Genomic DNA, 20,801 nt, shown 5'->3' with positions numbered 1-20,801 from the left:
CTTTGTTCTTTGTCAGGTCATTTGTTAACCTGCTTTCATGAGCTCCAAGTTCTCTGAAAAAGCTTTTTGCTGTTAAATTTTCCCCCTATGGACTGTAATCATCCTAACTGAAGATTAGTTTTCACTAAAGGTTTCTCAGTATTGCATTAACATTCCCCTCTTTCCACACTTCATGCTAGTTCACAAATGCACAAATGCAGAAAAACAGCTACACAATGAAATACACAATCAGTACATATATGACTCATTTTACAGACTGCGCCTTTGCGCTGGACTATCTATCCAACTTGAATGGAATGGCTGTACCATCCAGTGATACCAGTTTTGAAAGGGACTCTACCAAAAATTATAATAAAACCTGCAGACAAACGGTGAGCAGTAGCTAACATTCTTCAATAAAAACCAACAAAACCAAGCTTGATGAGAGCAGTCATCGCAGGGCAAACGACCGACAGAGCCTCTCCCGAACCCAGCACAGCCCTGAGTTGTGGGCGGATCGATCCAAGTATCGATACCAAGTCGGCATCGGTATTGGATCATTACTAGCGTGGTGAGATTGATTCTTTACTTTACGTTCCACTCTCGTTTGCAATGCTGTGGTTTCGGCAAAGATGAAACAGCCAGGTCACCAGACTCGCCACACCTGTATCAGCGCAGAGCAGACACACATTGCTCCCCTTTTGTGTTTAAATGTTGCGCCGTCACATGACGTGACTTAGACGCATTGGGTCTTGTTAAGTTGTTTACATATCATTTATATTTTTACCAGTTCTTGTTGTTGTTGTTGAGAATTTTAATTGTAATTTTTGTTGTATAGTTTCTCAACAGCACTTGTTTGTTTTAGTTTGTTTACTGGTTTGCACTTTTTACTTAAGATTTTTCTAGAAAAAAATTGATCATATTCATTTTCGATAAGCATTTTCTATTTAATTATAAAATTTGTCCTACTTATGCCCTGGGAACACTTAAGGTCATGAAAATTAATTGAGATTTAGCAATTCAATGACGCATCCACCTTCTTTATTTAAAAGTACCGATATCAGTATCGGTATCGATATCGGTATCAGCGATATTGGCCCCTATTTACTTGGTATTGGATCGATACCAAAATATGCACTATCAAACACCACTAGTTTAAATACTCTTGTTGTCAGCTGTGTTGGAAATGGTCCCTACTTCTCACTTTGACTTTGGATGTGCCTTTTGGATGATTTCCTTCCGTAACACTGCACCTGTAATTTTAAAATGAAAACTACCCCAGAAACCCTCTTTTGCCATATGTTCCTTGCCATGTGTCAATTTAACACAATTAGAGAAGCACAAGAAGATATGTACATTGTCTCTTTAAAAAATTCCAGGGCTTCTCCCCTGGAGTAGATCTGCTCCAGGCCTGTATCCCTATGTTAAAAAAACATTATCCAGTGGTGTGTCCTGCTGTAAATCATGTGATTAAATCATATGATTAACCATCTGCTGTGGAAAAAGTGACATGGATGTTAGCACAGTGCATTTCATCATCTGTTTGCACACTTTCTCACAGTGACCTTTGCATTGTAAATATGATGTCATGAATAACACACTGCTGGTAAGTACACACAGAATTTGGCAACTGAAAAGTTAAGTCTGCATGGCCCACAAGCTCATGCGACCCTAGTATGGCGCTGTCATCTTCCTGCTCCTGTAAAAAAAAACAAACACAAAAACATACATACATCCACCCTTTCCCCCACTGTCTGGGTGGAGTAGGTGCAATCTTGAGGACATTTGTCCCCACTAGGGATGGGTATCGTTTAGGTTTTATCCGATACCGGTGCCAAATCGGTACTTTTGAAACGGTGCCGGTGCTCAAACAGTGCTCAAACCGGTGCTTAAAGAATGGAGAACACAAAATTGGTCCAAAAACCTCTCATGTTCAGCTGTTTTTTTGTAAAAAGAATGTTAGCCTTTTCTGCAGCTATGGGGCATATATGGTATCACTCTTGGCTGGAAGCAGTGCTTAAACAATGGAAAAAACACAAACTTTGTCCAAAAGCCTCTCATGTTCGGCTGTTTCCCTCTTTTTCCTTTGGTCATTTTAGCCTTTTTGGCCAGGGTGAAGGGAGTATCTGCCATCAAACAAGAAGACAGCCGCATGTAGCTATGATGATGTTTGCTAGTTCACCTTACGTGCATTAATGTAATAACGTGGTTAGCCTACTCAACGTAAATTACACACGAACAACATTAAGCTACTCACGCAGAGAAGAACGGCTGCTGCTGCATCATCATTCTCATAATTTCTGCTACACTGGCAGGGCTAGGGGCCAGGACTCTCCTCTTCGGGTTTTTGGGTATGTTGCTAACTCCGGGTCCGATAACAGGCACCACACCCGCAGTAGATGTGCTCGGTGTGAGGTCTCGCAGCAAGCTATCAAATACGGCGCATTTCTCACCTTTAAAAAAACCGCTATGCGTCGCCAGGTGTTTAATCGGATTCTTGGTGTTACCTCCTTTGACAGTATCACAGTATCAGCTTAAAGCACTTGTTGCAGGCTGCTGAGTTTGCATATTTTGCTGTGAAGTACAGCCAGACTTTGACCGCTTCGCCTTGGGCATTTTTAATCTGTAGCTCTGCTCTAAAAGAACGTACGTACCTGGCCCTGCCTACTATCCTCGGAAACGTAAAATGATTGGCTAGAAGTGTATCACAGCTCAGGAAAAAAAAGCACCGAAATAAAGCACCGAAATGTGCGCTGCTTTTCGGTCTGGTTACTACCATTTATGTCAGAACCGGTGCCATCATGGCACCGGACACCGGTGCCCATCCCTAGTCCCCACTGTCAGTCCAGTCAGTCTCCTCATGTTTATTGCTGATAGCAGAACTTCTTGTGCCGCATACTTAAGTTTCAGCAATATGACATCATTTCAAAAGGAAAAAGGAGAATTTAGAATGAAGAATTCTAAATTTAGAAGTTAGAATTTCAAAACACTTTCATCCACCAGCCACACACTTCACACAACATTAATTGTCTATTAGATATTGAGTCTCTTCCCATGTAACCAGCTGTGCCTGGTAAAACATCCCCCACACATCAGGAACAAGAAACTCAATAATCTATTAGAGTTGGCACTTACTTATTTAAGCCCTCTACAGCATTCTGTTCAACTCAGTTCAATCATCTTTCCCCAACATATGTTGTTCCTAGAGTATTTAAAAGTAGAATGGGAGGGAGAGCCTTCAGTTTTCAGGCCCCTCTTCTGTGGAACCAGCTTCCAGTTTGGATTCGGGAGACAGACACTATCTCTACTTTTAAGATTAGGCTTAAAACTTTCCTTTTTGCTAAAGCATATAGTTAGGGCTGGACCAGGTGACCCTGAATCCTCCCTTAGTTATGCTACAATAGATGTAGGCTGCCGGGGGATTCCCATGATGCATTGAGTTTTTCCTTTCCAGTCACCTTTCTCACTCACTATGTATTAACAGACCTCTCTGCATTGAATCATATCTGTTATTAACCTCTGTCTCTCTTCCACAGCATGTCTTCTTTCCTGTCTTCCTTCTCTCACCCCAACCGGTCGCAGCAGATGGCCGCCCCTCCCTGAGCCTGGTTCTGCCAGAGGTTTCTTCCTGTTAAAAGGGAGTTTTTCCTTCCCACTGTCGCCAAAGTGCTTGCTCATAGGGGGTCATATGATTGTTGGGTTTTTCTCTGTATCTATGAAGCACCTTGAGGCGACTTTTGTTGTGATTTGGCGCTATATAAATAAAATTGAATTGAATTGAATTGAATATAATAATAGTCTGCTAGTTTATATATCACTTCTCATCCCACTAAGTGAACCGGACAAGATGATAATAACAGAAACGCATGCTTAAAATACTATCTGATCTTCATGAGCTTTATTGCATGTGTGTCTGTGTTAGTAGGATTAATGCATTTATACTTATTTTTGTCATTTTTGTGTACCTCTCCTCTTTGCGGTGCTCCAGAAACTTTCTCAATTCTACACTCCAAGGCAGTTGTTTTTTCTCTCCAGGCTCCTTAACCCAATTTCATTTCCCACACTAAAACAACAGTGTTCCTCCATGTGTCCTCCCCCTCCTGCGGTCTCCTCTCCCCAACTTTGCAGCAGTCCAGTGGCACTCAGTTCTCTTCAGCTTTTTCCTGTGTATTGCCACTGTCTCTTCCATTGGCATTTTACTCCAAACGTGGCAAATGTCAAATTCGGACAGTCTTCCCAAGGTACATTCACATAGTGCAGTTGCAGCTTGTTATACTGTGAGTGAGAGTATTGCAATTACAATACAACAAAAAGGTGACTCAATTAACTTTATATTCAGATACATATAAAAATCCATTTTACAGTTGATATAATCAAAAATAAACAGTAAATTGTCAATAATCTAATGAGAATTTCAATCACTATTTTACTTAGTTCAACTAGTTTAAGTATGTTTTTAAGGGTATTATAGAATCTTTTGCATTACATATGGAATAACAGTACATGAACTCCAACTAATAACAGTCCTTTAACTTCCTAAGACCCGAACTTTTTCATGTCATGCACTTTTAATTTCTCTTTGCTATTTGGGCTGATTGGCACCTGATGAATGTAAAAACAAAGAATTACCAGATTTTTATTTTTATTTTATTTTTTTTACCTGCTTTTTGTTTCTAAGATAAATGAGATTCACATATGAGGATGTTTGTTTTAAATTTCGATAGAACAGTGGCAGTATAATGTCCTCGTAGGTGGATATCAGGCCATTGTAGAGCAAAATTTAGTATTTTGGTCTAGACAAAACAAAATGTGATGTCCACATATGTGGACGCCGGGTCCTAGGAAGTTAATGCAATTTTTTAATAGAATAACATGATTTATTCTCATGTCTGGTCTGTGTTTTCTTCCTTTAGCTTGTGGCATCTCTGTTGTTCCTAACAGCCATAGCACACCTGGGAGTCACACTAGGAGAAGATTTTGGTCCAAACAGTGACCAATCTTCAAAAAATGCTGCTGCATACTACGCAAATCCAGTTTTATTTGCAGTCACATGGGTAAATAGAGCAACCTTTATATTTATTTATTTAAATTTGAAAGGATTTGTTTTTATGTTCTGATGTGTCTTCTTTGTTAGATCCTTGTCCTGCTTTGCCATGAAGGATTAAGATGGGAAGGAGCAATAGACTCTGCCTCTATTTTCCTCTTCTGGTTGCTCCTTGTAGTGTGTGACATCTTTCCTTTCCAGACCCTCCTTCGAGAGGCTCTCAGACTGGTATGAATGAAGACATTTGATCAAGTTGGATTAAAGTAGAAGAAAAATAGTAAATTTAATCAGACATGATGCAATAACTTGATATGATTGACTGTATATTTTCCATAACACACCGTTTTCTGTTTCTTCGGGACCCTTTAAAGTATTTCTTTCTCTCATTTTTGGTATTTAGGGCGAGGTCCGTGATGTCCCACGTTTCAGCCTTTTCTACATTTCTTTTGGGCTTAAACTGATTTCATTAGTTCTTTCTACTGTGGCTGATATCCCCCCAGAAGCCAAAGACCTTATAAAAAAGGTACCCTTTATTTGTTATTGGTTTTGTTTGTTTGTTTTCCGAGGGTGAAGTTTTATAAGCATAGATTAAATAAGATAGATTGAACCTTGTTTTTATCCACAGAATCCTGAAGCAGGTGCAGCATTTTTGAGTAGAATAACATTCAACTGGTTAAACAGGTAACATTAAGGTCACTATAGTCGGAATCTTAACAAGCACCTACATATGTGCTCCATGTCTTCAAAGTTCTCATTGTTTTTACAGTATGGTCTTAAAAGGCTACAAACAACCTCTGGTTCAGGAGGACATGTGGGATCTGAATGAGAGTGATAGCACTGCTTTCATCAATGAGCGTTTCCAGCATTTCATGAAGCCTGAGTTGGATGCAGCTAGGGTCCGCTTCCAGAACAAGATGAAAAGGAAATTGTTTCAGAACATACACAGTGCCCAGGAAGACCCACAGCAAAATGGGCTTTCCAGTGGTCTGGGGAAAGGGGTGAGTTAGGATGTACTAATGATGGTGAGAGCATTTCATCAAAATCACTTCCACTCACATGTACACAATATTGAGCTACAGTCTAAACGGATTTTACCAACACCACTAATCAACATTACTATGTTTTTTTCTGAATAAATCTCATCAACTGTGCTTGAACGATCTGTTCCTTTAGGAGGAAAGGGGGAAGAAGGAAGATGAAAAGAAGAAAAAGGACAATAAGGAGGAAGAGAACTATCCCAATTCATGGCTGATTACCACCATTTACAAGACCTTTAAAAGGATTCTGATTGAATCTTTCTGCTTCAAACTTCTGGAGGATGTGTTAACCTTTGTCAGTCCTCAGCTCCTTAAGTGAGTAAGATATTACAGAAGGTTACAGAAATAAAACAACAGATTTAAGAGAAGAACAATGTTGTGCTTGTACAATGTCGCTGGACTTAAACTAGGAACTTAGCTGTGTTGTACCCTGCAGTGGACTACAATGGTCTCTTAATAGTTCACTTTTCTGACCTTCTGATGTATGTCTGTGAAGGTTTTCTGATGCATATTTTTCAATAAGACAATTATATCACTTAACCCTCTGGGCTCTATCCTGGCCATTTGTGGCCACTTCACTTTTCTTTTTTCATTCTGTTAATGCAAATGGAATGAAACTTCCCAAAAGTGTGTATTCTTTTCAGATTTTTTTAATTTTCAACATCAGCTCCTTAATAATGTCAATAATACAGTGGCTTGCAAAAGTATTCGGCCCCCTTGAACTTTTCCACATTTTGTCACATTACAGCCACAAACATGAATCAATTGTATTGGAATTCCACATGAAAGTGGTGTACAAAGTGGTGTACACGTGAGAAGTGGAACGAAAATCATACATGATTCCAAACATTTTTTACAAATAAATACCTGAAAAGTGGGGTGTGCGGAATTATTCAGCTCCCTGAGTTAATACTTTGTAGAACCACCTTTTGCTGCAATTACAGCTGCCAGTCTTTTAGGGTATGTCTCTACCAGCTTTGCACATCTAGAGACTGAAATCTTTGCCCATTCTTCTTTGCAAAACAGTTCCAGCTCAGTCAGATTAGATGGACAGTGTTTGTGAACAGCAGTTTTCAGATCTTGCCACAGATTCTCGATTGGATTTAGATCTGGACTTTGACTGGGCCATTCTAACACATGGATATGTTTTGTTTTAAATCATTCCATTGTTGCCCTGGCTTTACGTTTAGGGTCGTTGTCCTGCTGGAAGGTGAACCTCCGCCCCAGTCTCAAGTCTTTTGCAGACTCCAAGAGGTTTTCGTCCAAGGTTGCCCTGTATTTGGCTCCATCCTTCTTCCCATCAACTCTGACCAGCTTCCCTGTCCCTGCTGAAGAGAAGCATGATGCTGCCACCATCATATTTGACAGTGGGGATGGTGTGTTCAGAGTGACGTGCAGTGTTAGTTTTCTGCCACACATAGCGTTTTGCATTTTGGCCAAAAAGTTCCATTTTGGTCTCCTCTGACCAGAGCACCTTCTTCCACATGTTTGCTGTGTCCCCCACATGGCTTGTGGCAAACTGCAAACGGGACTTATTGTGGTTTTCTGTTAACAATGGCTTTCTTCTTGCCACTCTTCCATAAAGGCCAACTTTGTGAAGTGCACGACAGATAGTTGTCCTATGGACAGATTCCCCCACCTGAGCTGTAGATCTCTGCAGCTCGTCCAGAGTCACCATAGGCCTCTTGGCTGCATTTCTGATCAGGGCTCTCCTTGTTCGGCCTGTGAGTTTAGGTGGACGGCCTTGTCTTGGTAGGTTTACAGTTGTGCCATACTCCTTCCATTTCTGAATGATCGCTTGACCAGTAGAGCACTGGTCAAGCGATGTTCAAGGCTTGGGAAATCTTTTTCGTAGCCTAAGCCTGCTTTAAAACCCAGAGAGTTAAAGGAATTTATGCAATTACCTGTTACAGATGTAACAGTTTTACCATATTTAGGTAAACATAAAAAAAAACCCATTTTGTTCTCTCTTAAGTTTGTTGTTTTTAGATTTACTTGCTATTACCGTTTAAAATCCTTTGTGTTAACTATTTACTATTGCCAATCTGTGGGACCAGTATCCCAATACAGGAAGTCTGGGTCAGCTCTCTGTTTAAGAAGTTCTAATCGCTGGATGAGTATTACTCAGCAGGCAATGCAAAGTTCAGATGGGGCTGATGTGGCTCAGGGGGCTCGCCCAGCTTTAATGGTCTCAAAATCGTCTGTATGTTTTTCCTGCTTATCTGATAAAATCCGGGGACCTGAGTAGCCTTGCAGTTCTGGTCTCCATCAGGCACATAGTTACAGCGGCTCCCCCCTGGTGCACTTGGTATTTAAGTGGATTAGCTTTAGGGGGTTTGACAGTAGGCCTCAACTGTATGTTATGTGTAAATGGCTGAAGTAACCTGTAAGAGCTATTTACATTAAAATGGGTCAATACTCAGATTTTTACCTGTACTGTTTCACAACGGGTTAAAAGGTTATTCTGGGCGCTCTCTTTTATACTCTACCAAGTCCCATTTGCCTCCCCTTCTCTCTCCTTTCAGCAATTAACTATCACTATTAACTAACAGCTAAATCACATATGAATTCTGATTCTGGGTTTAACTGTTATATTGCTACAAGATCCAAGCCAGATCATGTCTACACACAAAAAATCTAGACTCTTACACTACTCAAACTACATTTCTCATTTAACATATTGATCAAACTTATATTATGATTTATCTTTTGTCAAAAATAAAGAAAGATAAAAAATGAAGATAAAAATAAAGATTAAAACTATATATCACATTACAAAAATTGGATGTTAAACCTTTTCACCCTCTCTCAGATATGTTGAGAAGAAAGACAGGGGGCATTAAAATTTTCTCTGTCCCTCATGTCTCGACACTGGTGATTCATAACCGATAACAGGAGTGGCAGGATGAAATGAGGACATTGTTAGATAAGTGCTAAAGATGAAGCTGGAGATTAGCATGTTTTCTTCTTTTTTTTTCTGTTTTTCCTAGATTGATGATCTCGTTCACTCAGGACAAATCCAGATATGCCTGGGAGGGCTATTTGTATGCAGTGTTGCTGATGGTGGTGGCTCTGCTACAGTCTCTGACCCTACAGCAGTATTTCCAGCGCTGCCATGTGCTGGGGATGAAGGTTCGCACTGCACTTATGGCTGCTGTGTATAAAAAGGTAAAAACAGGAGTGACAGAACACCATTTATTGATATTGGTGTGAAAAAAAAAATCAAATGCTGTGTAATATAAACTACTGTTACACATTAGAAGAAAAAAATTACTAGTCATAATTTTCTGCTTAAGTCAGTTGTCAGATGTTTCAGTTTTAAAGTACTTTTATCAGCACATACTTGTCACAGAAAAAACCTGTGTTAGTCTATAGCTCTAGTTTCCATCAATACTTTTACTATTGATCTTAATGATTAATTTTGTGAGTTCTCAGTCACTACTGGTGAAGACCCTGATTGAATAGCCAATCAGAATACATAATTTTTGTTTTTATGAAGTTTTATTAAGTTTTACCAAATCTTGGAAATCAGGAAATGAAGAAAATACTCCTGAGACATCAAAAACTATTTACATTATTTCTAAAAGAAAGTCAGCTTGGCTTTTTTCAATATATAGGGTTATGGAGGTTTTTTTTAAGTGACATACAGAGTAAGACAAAATATCACTTATATGCTTCTCTTACTTAATTTTCACCCCACTTTCTAATTAATAAGCCCTTTTTATCCCTTTTCTAAGGCATTAGTGGTGTCCAATGACACTCGTAAGGAGTCTACAGTAGGGGAAATCCATTGAAACAGTCAACTATTACCTGTGAGTAATGATTCCACTAAAAGGATGCCATAATTTTCGTCATGCATTTACTGGCCCACTGAGAAAAATTTATCTTTTTTTAAAAATAAATGTTCTGGAAACTATATATCCATAAAGTTGATGTCAAACAGGAACTTTTGATATTGCTTTGTAGATGCTGGTGTTGCATGTTGACTGGTTTAAAAAGTCAAGAGTTTTTGTCTGGGATCATTTTCTTCTGTGCTACTGAAAAGTTCACAAATCTCTGTTTTCTTTGTTATAATAGTCAAGGATGACATTAATGCTCGGAGTCCCTCATCAAAGTGCTCCGCATCTGTGTGAAAGACAATTGCAACATCTTGGTGCAGGAGTTCATGGTGAGTGTTTTATGAGTAGATTGTGGATTTGCAACCTTTAAAAATGCATTTAGTTATCCACTTGATCCTCATTGGACTGGTTAGGACCAGTAGTCCTCTTTAATAATTTGAAGTTCACATGAGGCCTGGTAGTGAACTCGGCCGCCGGCCCTTGAGGCCCCACCCCCACCCCTGTATTAGGGGTCACATCAGTGTGAAAAAACTTTAAATTTGTCATTCTAATGAACAAAGGAAAATCCCACCAGTATTTACATTAGCTTTTGTTTGAAAAAAAAAAAAAAAAAAAGACCAACTGACCAACAGCTAACCAAATTGTGGGGCTGAAAGTCTAAATTCTAACATCTTCTGAGTGACATAGCCTGGATTTCTGATGGGCCGGTGTCTTTCTAACAAAAACTAATGTAAAGCATTTGAAATTATTATGTTTTTCACCCTCTCTTAGAAACTCTGTTAGACCATGAATGGCAGCATGGCAGGCCACTCTTTGGCTATAGCTATTTACTATGTTGCTTGCATTGTTTTAAATTACTCTAACATTAGAACTGGTAGATTCAAAAGAGATGAGTTTAAAAAGGAATCTTAAAGAAATGTTTTGTGTTTAACCAGGACTTGCCTGAGGCCACTGCACAGATTGAGAAAACCACAATGAACATCTGTCTCCAGAGATGCGCCAGGCAATGACTTTTCTGATGTTGTTCTTCAAGATCTGGATAACGTGACCTTTGCAGTAGCCATGCTGTTTGGACCTTTTTTATTCCTTCAACATGAGTTACCCATCACAACTCTGCTACACTTTTGAGGTGATTCAATGGGTGGTAATGGAGTTGGATGCAACTCAGCTCTCAAGAAAAGCTCACAACTAAGACAAAACTGCTCCTGCAACGAAGCTCACTGTTATGCATGTGAGGTGACCTGCTCTAGGTGAGAGGACATTTAAATCTCACACTTGTTCTGCTGCATTTTTGAAGCTCAATTCCAGGAACGGATCGCAGGGTTCATTTTTATATACTCTGCAACTGCCATGAGGATGAGCTGTTTTTTTGTTGTTGTTTGTTTTTCCTTTTGCTCTGTACAAGTTCTCTGTCTGTTTGGCAGCATTTTTAAATTTCTCTTTGTATTTTTTCTTTCTTTTACTAGTGAAGAGATGTAGCGTGAACAGTTATACAGTCTAAATATCCCATATGGGTCGTGTGAAATGGTATTTTCAGTTTCATTCAGTTGAAGTAAAGAACGTTGAATATTTCTAAGTGTGCTGTTTTGAACCAAGATGTCACAGTATGATCAGTGCTGTAATTTTTGACAGTCACTGTATCAATGTTATTTTTGCGTCTCTTGAATAAAGTTTTTGACCTGCAAGTGCTAATTTCTTTAGTTATTGGGGTAAAATGGGTAGTGTTAATAGGAAGGTGTTTGCCAATTCAGTAACCTAATTTAATGTTAATGGAAACTAACATTACCTCAAATTGTTTAGTTATAATTGTTGTTTAACTGAATCTTGATGTCAGAGGCCTTAAATAGAATGTTTTGTATTGTTCTTTCCCAACATTTTTCAAAAGAAACAGTCTAATTTCTTTGCTGCGATTGATTCCAGAGAACACGGAAGAACTGACATTATTTAACTGTTGATTTATATAGATTCAGTAGAGGAGTAATGTCAGTTTAATTCTTTACCTACTGCAGTGAAATTAGACATGTTGTTTTGAAAGGTTACTGGTGGATGCCAGCAACCATCTTGGAAGAGAACAATACAATCTGTTATAAGGCCTCCATTTGAAAATTGTGTATTTGATACTAGAATATAATAGCAAAATGTAATTTGAAGATAACATGTAGTATTTAAGTGACCAAGTAGTATTGGGTAAAAGTTATTGAATCGTGTTGGGATAACGTGAGAAAATTGTGAAGGATTAAAATATTCCAAGAGCTCAAATTACTTCATCAAAACATGTTTAAGTCACATTTTATCAACACAAATTGCACAGGTTTATTGAACATGAATAAATTGTGTTAATTTAACTCAATGGTTTAAGTTGCTGCCAAAGCAAAACATCTGTGTGCAACAAATGTCCACCATTGAATTAAGTAAATCCAACAACATATTTTTTTCAGTGTGTAAACCTCTGTGCGAGATTCTAAATCAAATAATCAGGATGAGATTAAACTGCAAATTGTAATTTTTTATTCAAAATGTTTAACTACAGTATTGGATTGATTGTTTATGTCATGGTCTGCGTGGCAGGCCGTCGGGATGTGAGGAATGAGGACCCAAACGCTGGACTCTTTATGATGAACAGTGTGTTTATTTACAGTGCTGTAAATAGTTCACACAATAAATTTAATAAGTTTTATTCAAGATGTTTAACTAAATTATTGCATTGACTGTTTAATAGATTTTGATACAGTCCCCCTCTTTCAGAGGCTCAAAAGTAGATAGACAATTGAGTGACGCAGCATGCAGGCTCAGCCACGTGTCTCACAGTCAACATACAGATTTGCTCTCATAGACCAGTCTCCCTTCTATAAACTGACCAAAAATTTCTTTGGAGTTTAATTATATTAATTATAATGTGAAGAAAGTGATCACTGTAACTTTCAACATGCGATTCTTGCTGGTGAAAAAGTTGTTTTGTTTTTTTTTTCAAATGAATTACACAGAATAAATTGCTGTTCAAAACACTTTAAGTATTGTCTTATTGCCTGTTTAACATGAGCTACATTGTGTCTCTTTTCAGATAGAGAACATGAACTTTAAAGATAAGAGAATGAAAATCATGAATGAAATTCTAAATGGGATCAAGGTGAGCTCCCTTATTCAGTGTATTCATGGTGTATGTAGATGCCTTCCTTACATGTAAGACATTGATGCTTCAAGAAACTGCAGTAACTTCAACAATAAGTGCTCTGCTGCCGCACCCTTCCTTCTGCCTCACTGCCTCCTCCCTGTCTTTTTCTTTTGTCTCCCACCAGATTCTGAAGCTGTATGCTTGGGAGCCATCCTTCCAGAAGCAGGTGGAAGACATTAGAGGGGAAGAACTAAAAGTCATGAAGAAGTCTGCCTACCTACACTCCTTCTCCATTCTTACCTCATGCTGCATTCCAGCTCTGGTGAGTTCTGTCAGAGAGCTTCGCAGAGACTAGAATCAAATGGTAAACAAACTTTTTTCTTAAACTGACTGTACTTGCAGGTTTCTCTGGCCACGTTTGCAATATTTGTTAGTGTGAGCAACGATAATGTGTTAACTGCTGAGAGAGCTTTTACTTCCATCTCTCTCTTCAACATCCTCCGAGCTCCTCTTGCCATGCTGCCCATGCTCATTGCTTCCATTGTGCAAGTAAGTGAACAGAGCTACATCACGCACATGTATCAAGCCTGTGATAACATCAAACTTAACCTGTTCTTTGAATTTTCAGACAGCAGTGTCTAAGAAGCGCCTGGAGAAGTTTCTGGCAGGGGAAGACATCGACAGTGACATTGTGCGCCAAGACCCCAGTTTCAGTATGTTCACCATTAGAATTTGCACTTGTTCTACAGCTGAAGATTGAAGCTTAGTCACAGTTTTTATGTGTGCGGATCATCTGTTAAGCTCTGTCTTGGTCTGTGTTCATTTTTTAGATACTGCTGTGAGCGTATGTGATGGTTCCTTTGCTTGGGAAAAAGATGCAAAGCCTCTGCTGAAAGAGTATGTCTGTGTTGGTCATCAAAAAGTTACTAGTTAACTTAATTAACTGTGAGCTGTTGCTTCAGGCACTTTTTAAAAGTTTTTCCTGTCTGGCTAAATTCAAACTCAGGATATGTTTAAAAGTTCACACAAATTTTCGTTTTCAACATATGAAACATCATCTGTGTCCTAGTTTAAATTAAACGTAGGGTTTAAATGATTTGCAAATCACTGCGTGCTTTTTTTATCCAAATGGTACACTATGTTCCACACATTTATGAAACACAGTTGTATTTTTCCTACTGTTTTTACAGTAATGACCATATTTATTATGTGTGTCCAGTGTGAATTTGGACATTGAGCCTGGTCGGTTGGTTGCCGTAGTGGGAGCTGTTGGGTCAGGAAAGTCGTCTCTTATGTCAGCCCTCCTTGGAGAGATGCACAGTACCAAAGGTTTTATCAACATTGGGGTAATGGCTTTTTCCCCGTTTGTATTTATCAGTGTGTGTTAAAAAAAAACATGCAAAATAAAACAAAAACAAACACATAAAATAAACAATAAAGCATAGAAGACTTTAACAATCACATTACAATATTTTTTTTTTTAAGTATGCAATAATAAACATTAAAGGCTTTAGCTAACAAAGCAAAGATATAGAAGCAACAGCAAAAGCCTAATTCGTTCAAGGCAGTATTGATAATCTGGTCTAAACTCATCAGCATTGGTGGAGATTAATTCAGACACAGCAGAATAAAGAAGTATATTTTTCTACAAATTGAGGCATTTTAGCACAGTTTTTGTGAAATTGAGACAGAGGATTTGCTGTGGCAACCCTTAAAAAAATTAGCCAAAAGAAGAATAAGAATTTTTGCTCAGCAAGGTTTCTAATTCATAAAATTAAATTCCAGTTTCTTTTTTGTCTTTTTATTACATAAGTGTCTTTACTCCAGCTTGGTGTGATCATTTTTTTTAGAAAGACAATGTAAAACAATGCTAAATCCACTGGGCAAGCCACCTGTTCAAAGAACAGTTTTATCCATATTGAAAAGGGAATAACTCAAATCATTTTACTCACAGAATAAACTAAGTTCAGTGGAGTTTTCTAACATTTCTAGTAAAAGAATTGATTTTTTTTCCCATCTAGCATGGTAGTGTTTGGTCTGGATGAAATTTTGTGAATGCCAGTTTTTTATGATAAGACATGAGTAATAGTCTATTTCTTTCCAGGGTTCTCTTGCTTTTGTACCGCAGCAAGCCTGGATCCAAAATGCTACTTTGAAGGATAATATCTTGTTTGGATCTCCACATGAGGAAGAGAACTTCAAAAAGGTCATAGAGGCCTGTGCTCTTTCCCCTGACCTTGAGCTGCTGCCTGGAGGAGACCTCACTGAGATTGGAGAGAAAGTGAGTTACACTTTGAACGGTTCAGGTTTTTTGTTACACAAATATTTTTCCTCTATGCAAATACTGTGTATGGTCTTTATTGTAAACACATGTAAAATATTTGTTTCTTAAATACATGACAAAAAAGTAACAAAACAGAAGAGCTCTTCTGATTATAAAGGAAAGGCTAAAAGAGTGTGTCTCTTTTCCCCTCCTTTCTTCTCTTTTCAGGGTATCAATCTCTCAGGGGGTCAAAAGCAGCGTGTGAGCTTAGCCAGAGCAGTCTACAGTCAGGCTGATATCTATCTATTAGATGACCCTTTGTCTGCTGTGGACTCCCATGTAGGAAAGCATCTTTTTGAAAATGTAATTGGACCCAATGGATTACTTAAAGACAAGGTTTGTGCTTAAAAACATTTGATAATTATTTTACAGGAAAAAAGGGAGGAAAAAGGAAAAGAAAAACTTTCCCATTTCTCATTTAATTTCTTCTGATGAATCTTGACATGAAATACTATCTGCCCAGGATATTCCAGCTGTTACTTGCATAGAAAACATGGTGTCTAATTTGTAGTATTTTACCTCATTTTACCCAGGACCAGAGCATTATGTAGAGGTTACAATAGGCTAAATATCACACTAAATGACCAGGATAACTGAATAGCTAATAATGAAAGGTTAGGAATGAAAGCCACTTGGAAATAGAATTACAAGTTAGAAAATGTGTCTGTGAAGGTTCTCAGTCATCCAGGTCATCGTAGTCAAAGGAGCTTGCAGGGGATTAGAGGATCATCAGGGGGTCCTTTTGTCCCTCTGTGGGGGGATACTCCCACTAGGTTTATATCTGGGACTCTCCACCATTTGACCTTAGAACTGAAGAAGCTTCTCGGATGAGAGGTGAAACGTCTTCAAGCAACTTAAAGAAGTCCAGACGCTTTTCTTTGCAAGCTCCTTTGACAAGTTAGAAAATGTCACGGCTAGCAAGGCAAGCCATGTGGAGGTGAGATACGACCCAAAATGCAGGCACTGACTTAAATGAGAGTGAGCTTTATTTACACAATGACAATACAAACAGAAGTGGTGATGGCATGTGCAGAACCTAAAGGGAAACCTTTGGGAGGTAACACAAAGACCAACAAGCAGAGAAAACAGCACGGAGGAACACAGACAGACCAGTAAAAAGAAGGAGAAAACACAGGAGCAGTCAGGGAATGAGAAACAGGAGGGAGACACAGCTGGGGTTCATTATACATAACAAGACAAGGAGAAGCAAAACTAGACACATAGGACTGGGACTATCAAAATAAAACAGGAACTAAGAGACAATTCACAAAGATGCGGACTTGACATGGAGAGACAGACTGAAGGAACATGGCACATGGAACACAAGGAAGACAGTGACTTAAACTAGAAACCAGAATAACAAATAACATCAAGAGAACAAAACCACGAATAACCAATAATCTGGAAATAGAAATTAAACCCAAAACACTAGGAAACATGGCTTTATAAATGATTTTTAAATGATTAAACTAATTATTGTCAAGTCAGTCTGTGAACTGAATTATATTCTCTTTTTGATAAATACAACTTAATAATTTTTCATTTTTCTTTCTTTTTCTTTAATAATTACAATGTTTTTGTAAATCCTGTCAGTTCAGTATTTTTGTTATTGTTGAATTTATATTTAATTCTTCTAATAATTGTCTATTAAAAATCATTAAACTTTGGATATCTTTACTCTATTATTAATTACTATCTCATTTGAACTTTATTAGCGCCTGCTTTAAATTTAATTAATATGCTTTATTACTGCTTTTGCAACACTTCTCATCTGATAGTGAATTTATACTGGTTTTAAAGTCAGGCTGGGAGATATACAGTAGATGTGTTTATATACTTTATAAATATTAATATTTTCATTTATTAGATTGGTGAATGCACTTGAATCTCATATATCTCTGACCATACAGACTCGTATCCTGGTGACTCATGGCAAAAGCTTCCTGCCATACGTGGATGAAATAGTGGTTTTGGAGAATGGAGTCATTTCTGAAGTTGGATCCTATGAAAACCTTCGTGCCAGTGGAGGAACTTTTTCTAAGTTTCTCGACACATATGCCACTGAGCAGAGCAATCAGAGAAATTCAGAAACAGGTGATTACAACCTTTTCTTAGTATATTAGCAACATAATCTGCACACATTACATGTTTTGTTAGATGTAAAACCAAAACCGATGCTAAAATTATATAAGAATAAGAATAACTTTATTTATCCCGAGGGAAATTCTTTTGTCATGTACATGCTCAAAGCAGCAGGAGAGACAGAGGAACAGATGAATAAGATTTACAATATATACAATAAGAATAGTAGTATACAGTAATATACAGTAGGATAGTGAAAGGCATAGTATCAAATAACTAACAAAGTAATATATATAACTATATCCTGGAGAATAAATAACTTAACTATCTGTGCAGGCAATTCTAGAAAGTGACATAGTATTGTGCAATAGAATAAAGGGAGTAGCAGCGTATGATGAGGGGGATTAAACAAATATTCAATAAGGTACTGTTGGGTAATATTGCACGGTCTGAAAGGGAACATAATAGCATTGGTAATAGTCTCAGGATACCACTAATATGAATGAATTAAATTTCTTTTTGTCATCTTTTATGAATACTTTGTGTTGATGTTGTTCACATATTGACCCAAGACACCATAAATTACTGCCATATTTGTAAAACACCATGTATATTGTTCATTTAGGTGAGGGCCAGGATGCAGAAGACATTGAGCTCTTCCCAGGCGGAGACAATGCCCAACCTGACGGTGCTTCGGAGGACACTGTTTCTCTTACACTGGAGCAAGAAAACAGTATCCGCCGCAGCCAGCGCAATGGCAGGCAAGTTATAGATGAAACCAGGGAAACAGCTTGTTTCAAATACCATCTTTAGCAGAATGTCCATTTCATTTTTTTTTTTTTTTTCATTTTTAGTGTCAGATTAAGAAGAAATAATTCCCTTACAAAATCTGCAAATGCTGATGAACCACAGAAAGGCCAGAAACTTATAGAGAAGGAAACTATGGAAATAGGACAGGTAACAAAATGTTTTTGTACAACTAGCGCAAGATTACAACAAATGATAGCCTGTTTCCTGAGTGCCGTCTCGCGCTGATTTCCAGGTGAAGCTTGCAGTGTTCCTGCAGTACCTGCGAGCCATGGGCTGGGGATATTCTGCCATGGTTTTCCTGATTTACTTCATCCAGACCGCTGCTTTCACCGGTCAAAATCTGTGGTTGAGTGACTGGACCAGTGATTCTGTGGAGTACTACAACATGACATACCCTTCCTGGAAGAGGGACACAAGGGTGGGAGTGTTCGGAGCTCTTGGAGTGGCTCAGGGTAACTTAACAGTCGTTCGTTGTTCCTTTTTTTTATTTGCAAATATTTTCAGGTTCATGTAAGTTAACATTAAGCAACTTTATGTCTTAAAGTAAGGAAAATTCTGTACCCTGTTATTTAGGATCCACTCATTTTTAGAGCGCTATATAGATAACCTAAACTTCCAGTCTTTTTATTGTACTAGAGGACTTGTGCACTGTGTGCGTTAGGTCCTTTGTCACAGGGACCCATGCTGCAAAGTGCATAGGCACCTATAACTTTTTAGGTTAATAAGTAGAGACAATTATGAGGAATTTATTGATATACAGAATTCAGTTAAGCTATTTAATGATTAAACTCTGTTGGCCCATCTTAGCAAAATGGATTTCCAGCAATAATAGGAATTAGGCAAGACAAGGCAAGTTTATTTATATAGCACAATTCAACAACAAGGTAATAAAAAAAAGAAAAGAAAAAAAAAAAGCATGATTTAAAATTTATTAAAAAAAACAGTAGATAAAATCAGTAGTTAAAATGTAAGTTTTGAAATTTAAGCTTTAAAAGTGTGGATTTGGTGTTTTATTCAAATGCAGCTGAGAATAGGTGAGTCTTCAACCTGGATTTAAATAAACTGAGTGTTTCAGCTGATCTGAGGCTTTCTGGGAGTTTGTTCCAGATATATGGAGCATAAAAGCTGAATGCAGCTTCTCCGTGTCTGGTTCTGACTCTGGGAACTGATAAAAGACCGGATCCAGATGAGGGATCTGGAAGGTTCATACTGGGTCAGGAGGTCACTGATGTATTTTGGTCCTAAACTATTCAGAGCTTTATAGACCAGCATCAGAACTTTAAAGTCTATCCTCTGACGGACAGGCAGCTGGTATAAAGACCTCAGAGCTGGACTGATGTGGTCCACTTTTTTGGTCTTAGTGAGGACTCGAGCAACAGAGTTCTGAATGAGCTGTAGTTGTCTGACTGATTTTTTTAGGCAGACCTGTAAAGATGCTGTTACAGTAATCAAGCCTACTAAAAATGAATGCATGGACTAGTTTTTCCAGGTCCTGTTGAGACAGATCTTTTATCCTTGAAATATTCTTGGGCGATCGTGGCTCAAGAGTTGGGAGTTCGCCTTGTAATTGGAAGGTTGCCGGTTCGAGCCCCGGCTTGGACAGTCTCGATCGTTGTGTCCTTGGGCAAGACACTTCACCCGTTGCCTAGTGGTGGTGGTCAGAGGGCCTGGTGGCGCCAGTGTTCGGCAGCCTCGCCTCTGTCAGTGCGCCCCAGGGTGGCTGTGGCTACAATGTAGCTTGCCATCACCAGTGTGTGAATGGGTGGATGACTGGATATGTAAAGCGCTTTGGGGTCCTTAGGGACCATGATTTTGTTATTGTCTTAATGTGTTTTTCTAAGTTTTGGTCTGCATCCATTACTACACCCAAATTTCTCTCCTGGTTTGTGGTTTTTAGATGTATAGATTGAAGTTCTCTGGTGACCTGTAATCGTTTTTCTTTGGCACCAAAGACTATTACTTCAGTTTTGTTTTTGTTTAGCTGGAGAAAATTGTGGCACAACCAGTCATTAATTTCCTCAATGCATTTACCAAGAGCCTGTACAGGGCCTCGGTCTCCTGGTGACATTGTGATATATATTTGTGTGTCATCTGCATAGCTGTGATAGTTTATTTTGTTGTTCTTTATCATCTGTGCCAGTGGGAGCATGTAAATGTTAAACAGAGGGGGTCCCAAGATGGAACCTTGGGGAACTCCACATGTGATACTTGTGGATACTTAGGGGAGATAGTAGAAAGATATGCTTGAAGAAGGTGGGTAGAAAGATAATTAAACTAGAGCAATGACATCAGTATGATGATGATGTCATGTGGAAAGTGGAAGTGTTGTACAACTAGGAGCCAAACATCCAGGAAGTAAAGAGATGATTAATTACAGTAATTTTTTTTAACTCACTATTACTAAATATAAAGGCTCAAGTTATCTTACTCACTGCAACATTAAGAGCAGCCTGAGACTGAGTTTATCACCAACAGTTATTTTATTTAAATGGAAAATAAATAAAGGGAGAGGGACGAGATGAGTGAAAAAATACAGAGGAGTACAAAGGGAGGGAAAACATTTGTTATTTATTTG

The 20,801-nt window shown here is 38.4% G+C and overlaps 1 protein-coding gene across 1 annotated transcript in view; it reads left to right on the top strand.

The window, feature by feature from the left end:
* LOC147316239 (ATP-binding cassette sub-family C member 2-like) overlaps positions 1 to 20,801 on the top strand; it is a 34,486-nt gene that overhangs the window by 2,163 nt on the left and 11,522 nt on the right. Inside the window, exons 3-22 of the mRNA XM_086258153.1 lie at positions 4,893 to 5,033; positions 5,114 to 5,251; positions 5,424 to 5,546; positions 5,649 to 5,704; positions 5,790 to 6,021; positions 6,197 to 6,375; positions 9,051 to 9,228; positions 9,798 to 9,851; positions 12,961 to 13,026; positions 13,196 to 13,333; positions 13,414 to 13,560; positions 13,640 to 13,724; positions 13,842 to 13,908; positions 14,231 to 14,357; positions 15,116 to 15,292; positions 15,503 to 15,670; positions 17,245 to 17,428; positions 18,042 to 18,177; positions 18,271 to 18,373; positions 18,459 to 18,678. Of these exons, the coding sequence (XP_086114279.1) occupies positions 4,893 to 5,033; positions 5,114 to 5,251; positions 5,424 to 5,546; positions 5,649 to 5,704; positions 5,790 to 6,021; positions 6,197 to 6,375; positions 9,051 to 9,228; positions 9,798 to 9,851; positions 12,961 to 13,026; positions 13,196 to 13,333; positions 13,414 to 13,560; positions 13,640 to 13,724; positions 13,842 to 13,908; positions 14,231 to 14,357; positions 15,116 to 15,292; positions 15,503 to 15,670; positions 17,245 to 17,428; positions 18,042 to 18,177; positions 18,271 to 18,373; positions 18,459 to 18,678 (2,719 nt within the window). The remainder of the gene's footprint in view (positions 1 to 4,892; positions 5,034 to 5,113; positions 5,252 to 5,423; positions 5,547 to 5,648; positions 5,705 to 5,789; positions 6,022 to 6,196; positions 6,376 to 9,050; positions 9,229 to 9,797; positions 9,852 to 12,960; positions 13,027 to 13,195; positions 13,334 to 13,413; positions 13,561 to 13,639; positions 13,725 to 13,841; positions 13,909 to 14,230; positions 14,358 to 15,115; positions 15,293 to 15,502; positions 15,671 to 17,244; positions 17,429 to 18,041; positions 18,178 to 18,270; positions 18,374 to 18,458; positions 18,679 to 20,801) is intronic.

Source organism: Aulonocara sp. 'chitande type north' Nkhata Bay, linkage group LG13 (assembly GCF_057382095.1).
Source record: "Aulonocara sp. 'chitande type north' Nkhata Bay isolate Kocher_YH1m ecotype deep benthic linkage group LG13, A_spYH_male_GT1.1, whole genome shotgun sequence".
NCBI lineage: Eukaryota > Metazoa > Chordata > Actinopteri > Cichliformes > Cichlidae > Aulonocara > Aulonocara sp. 'chitande type north' Nkhata Bay.
The sequence above is the reverse complement of the archived record's forward strand: the minus strand, read 5'-3'. Positions and strand labels throughout refer to the sequence as shown.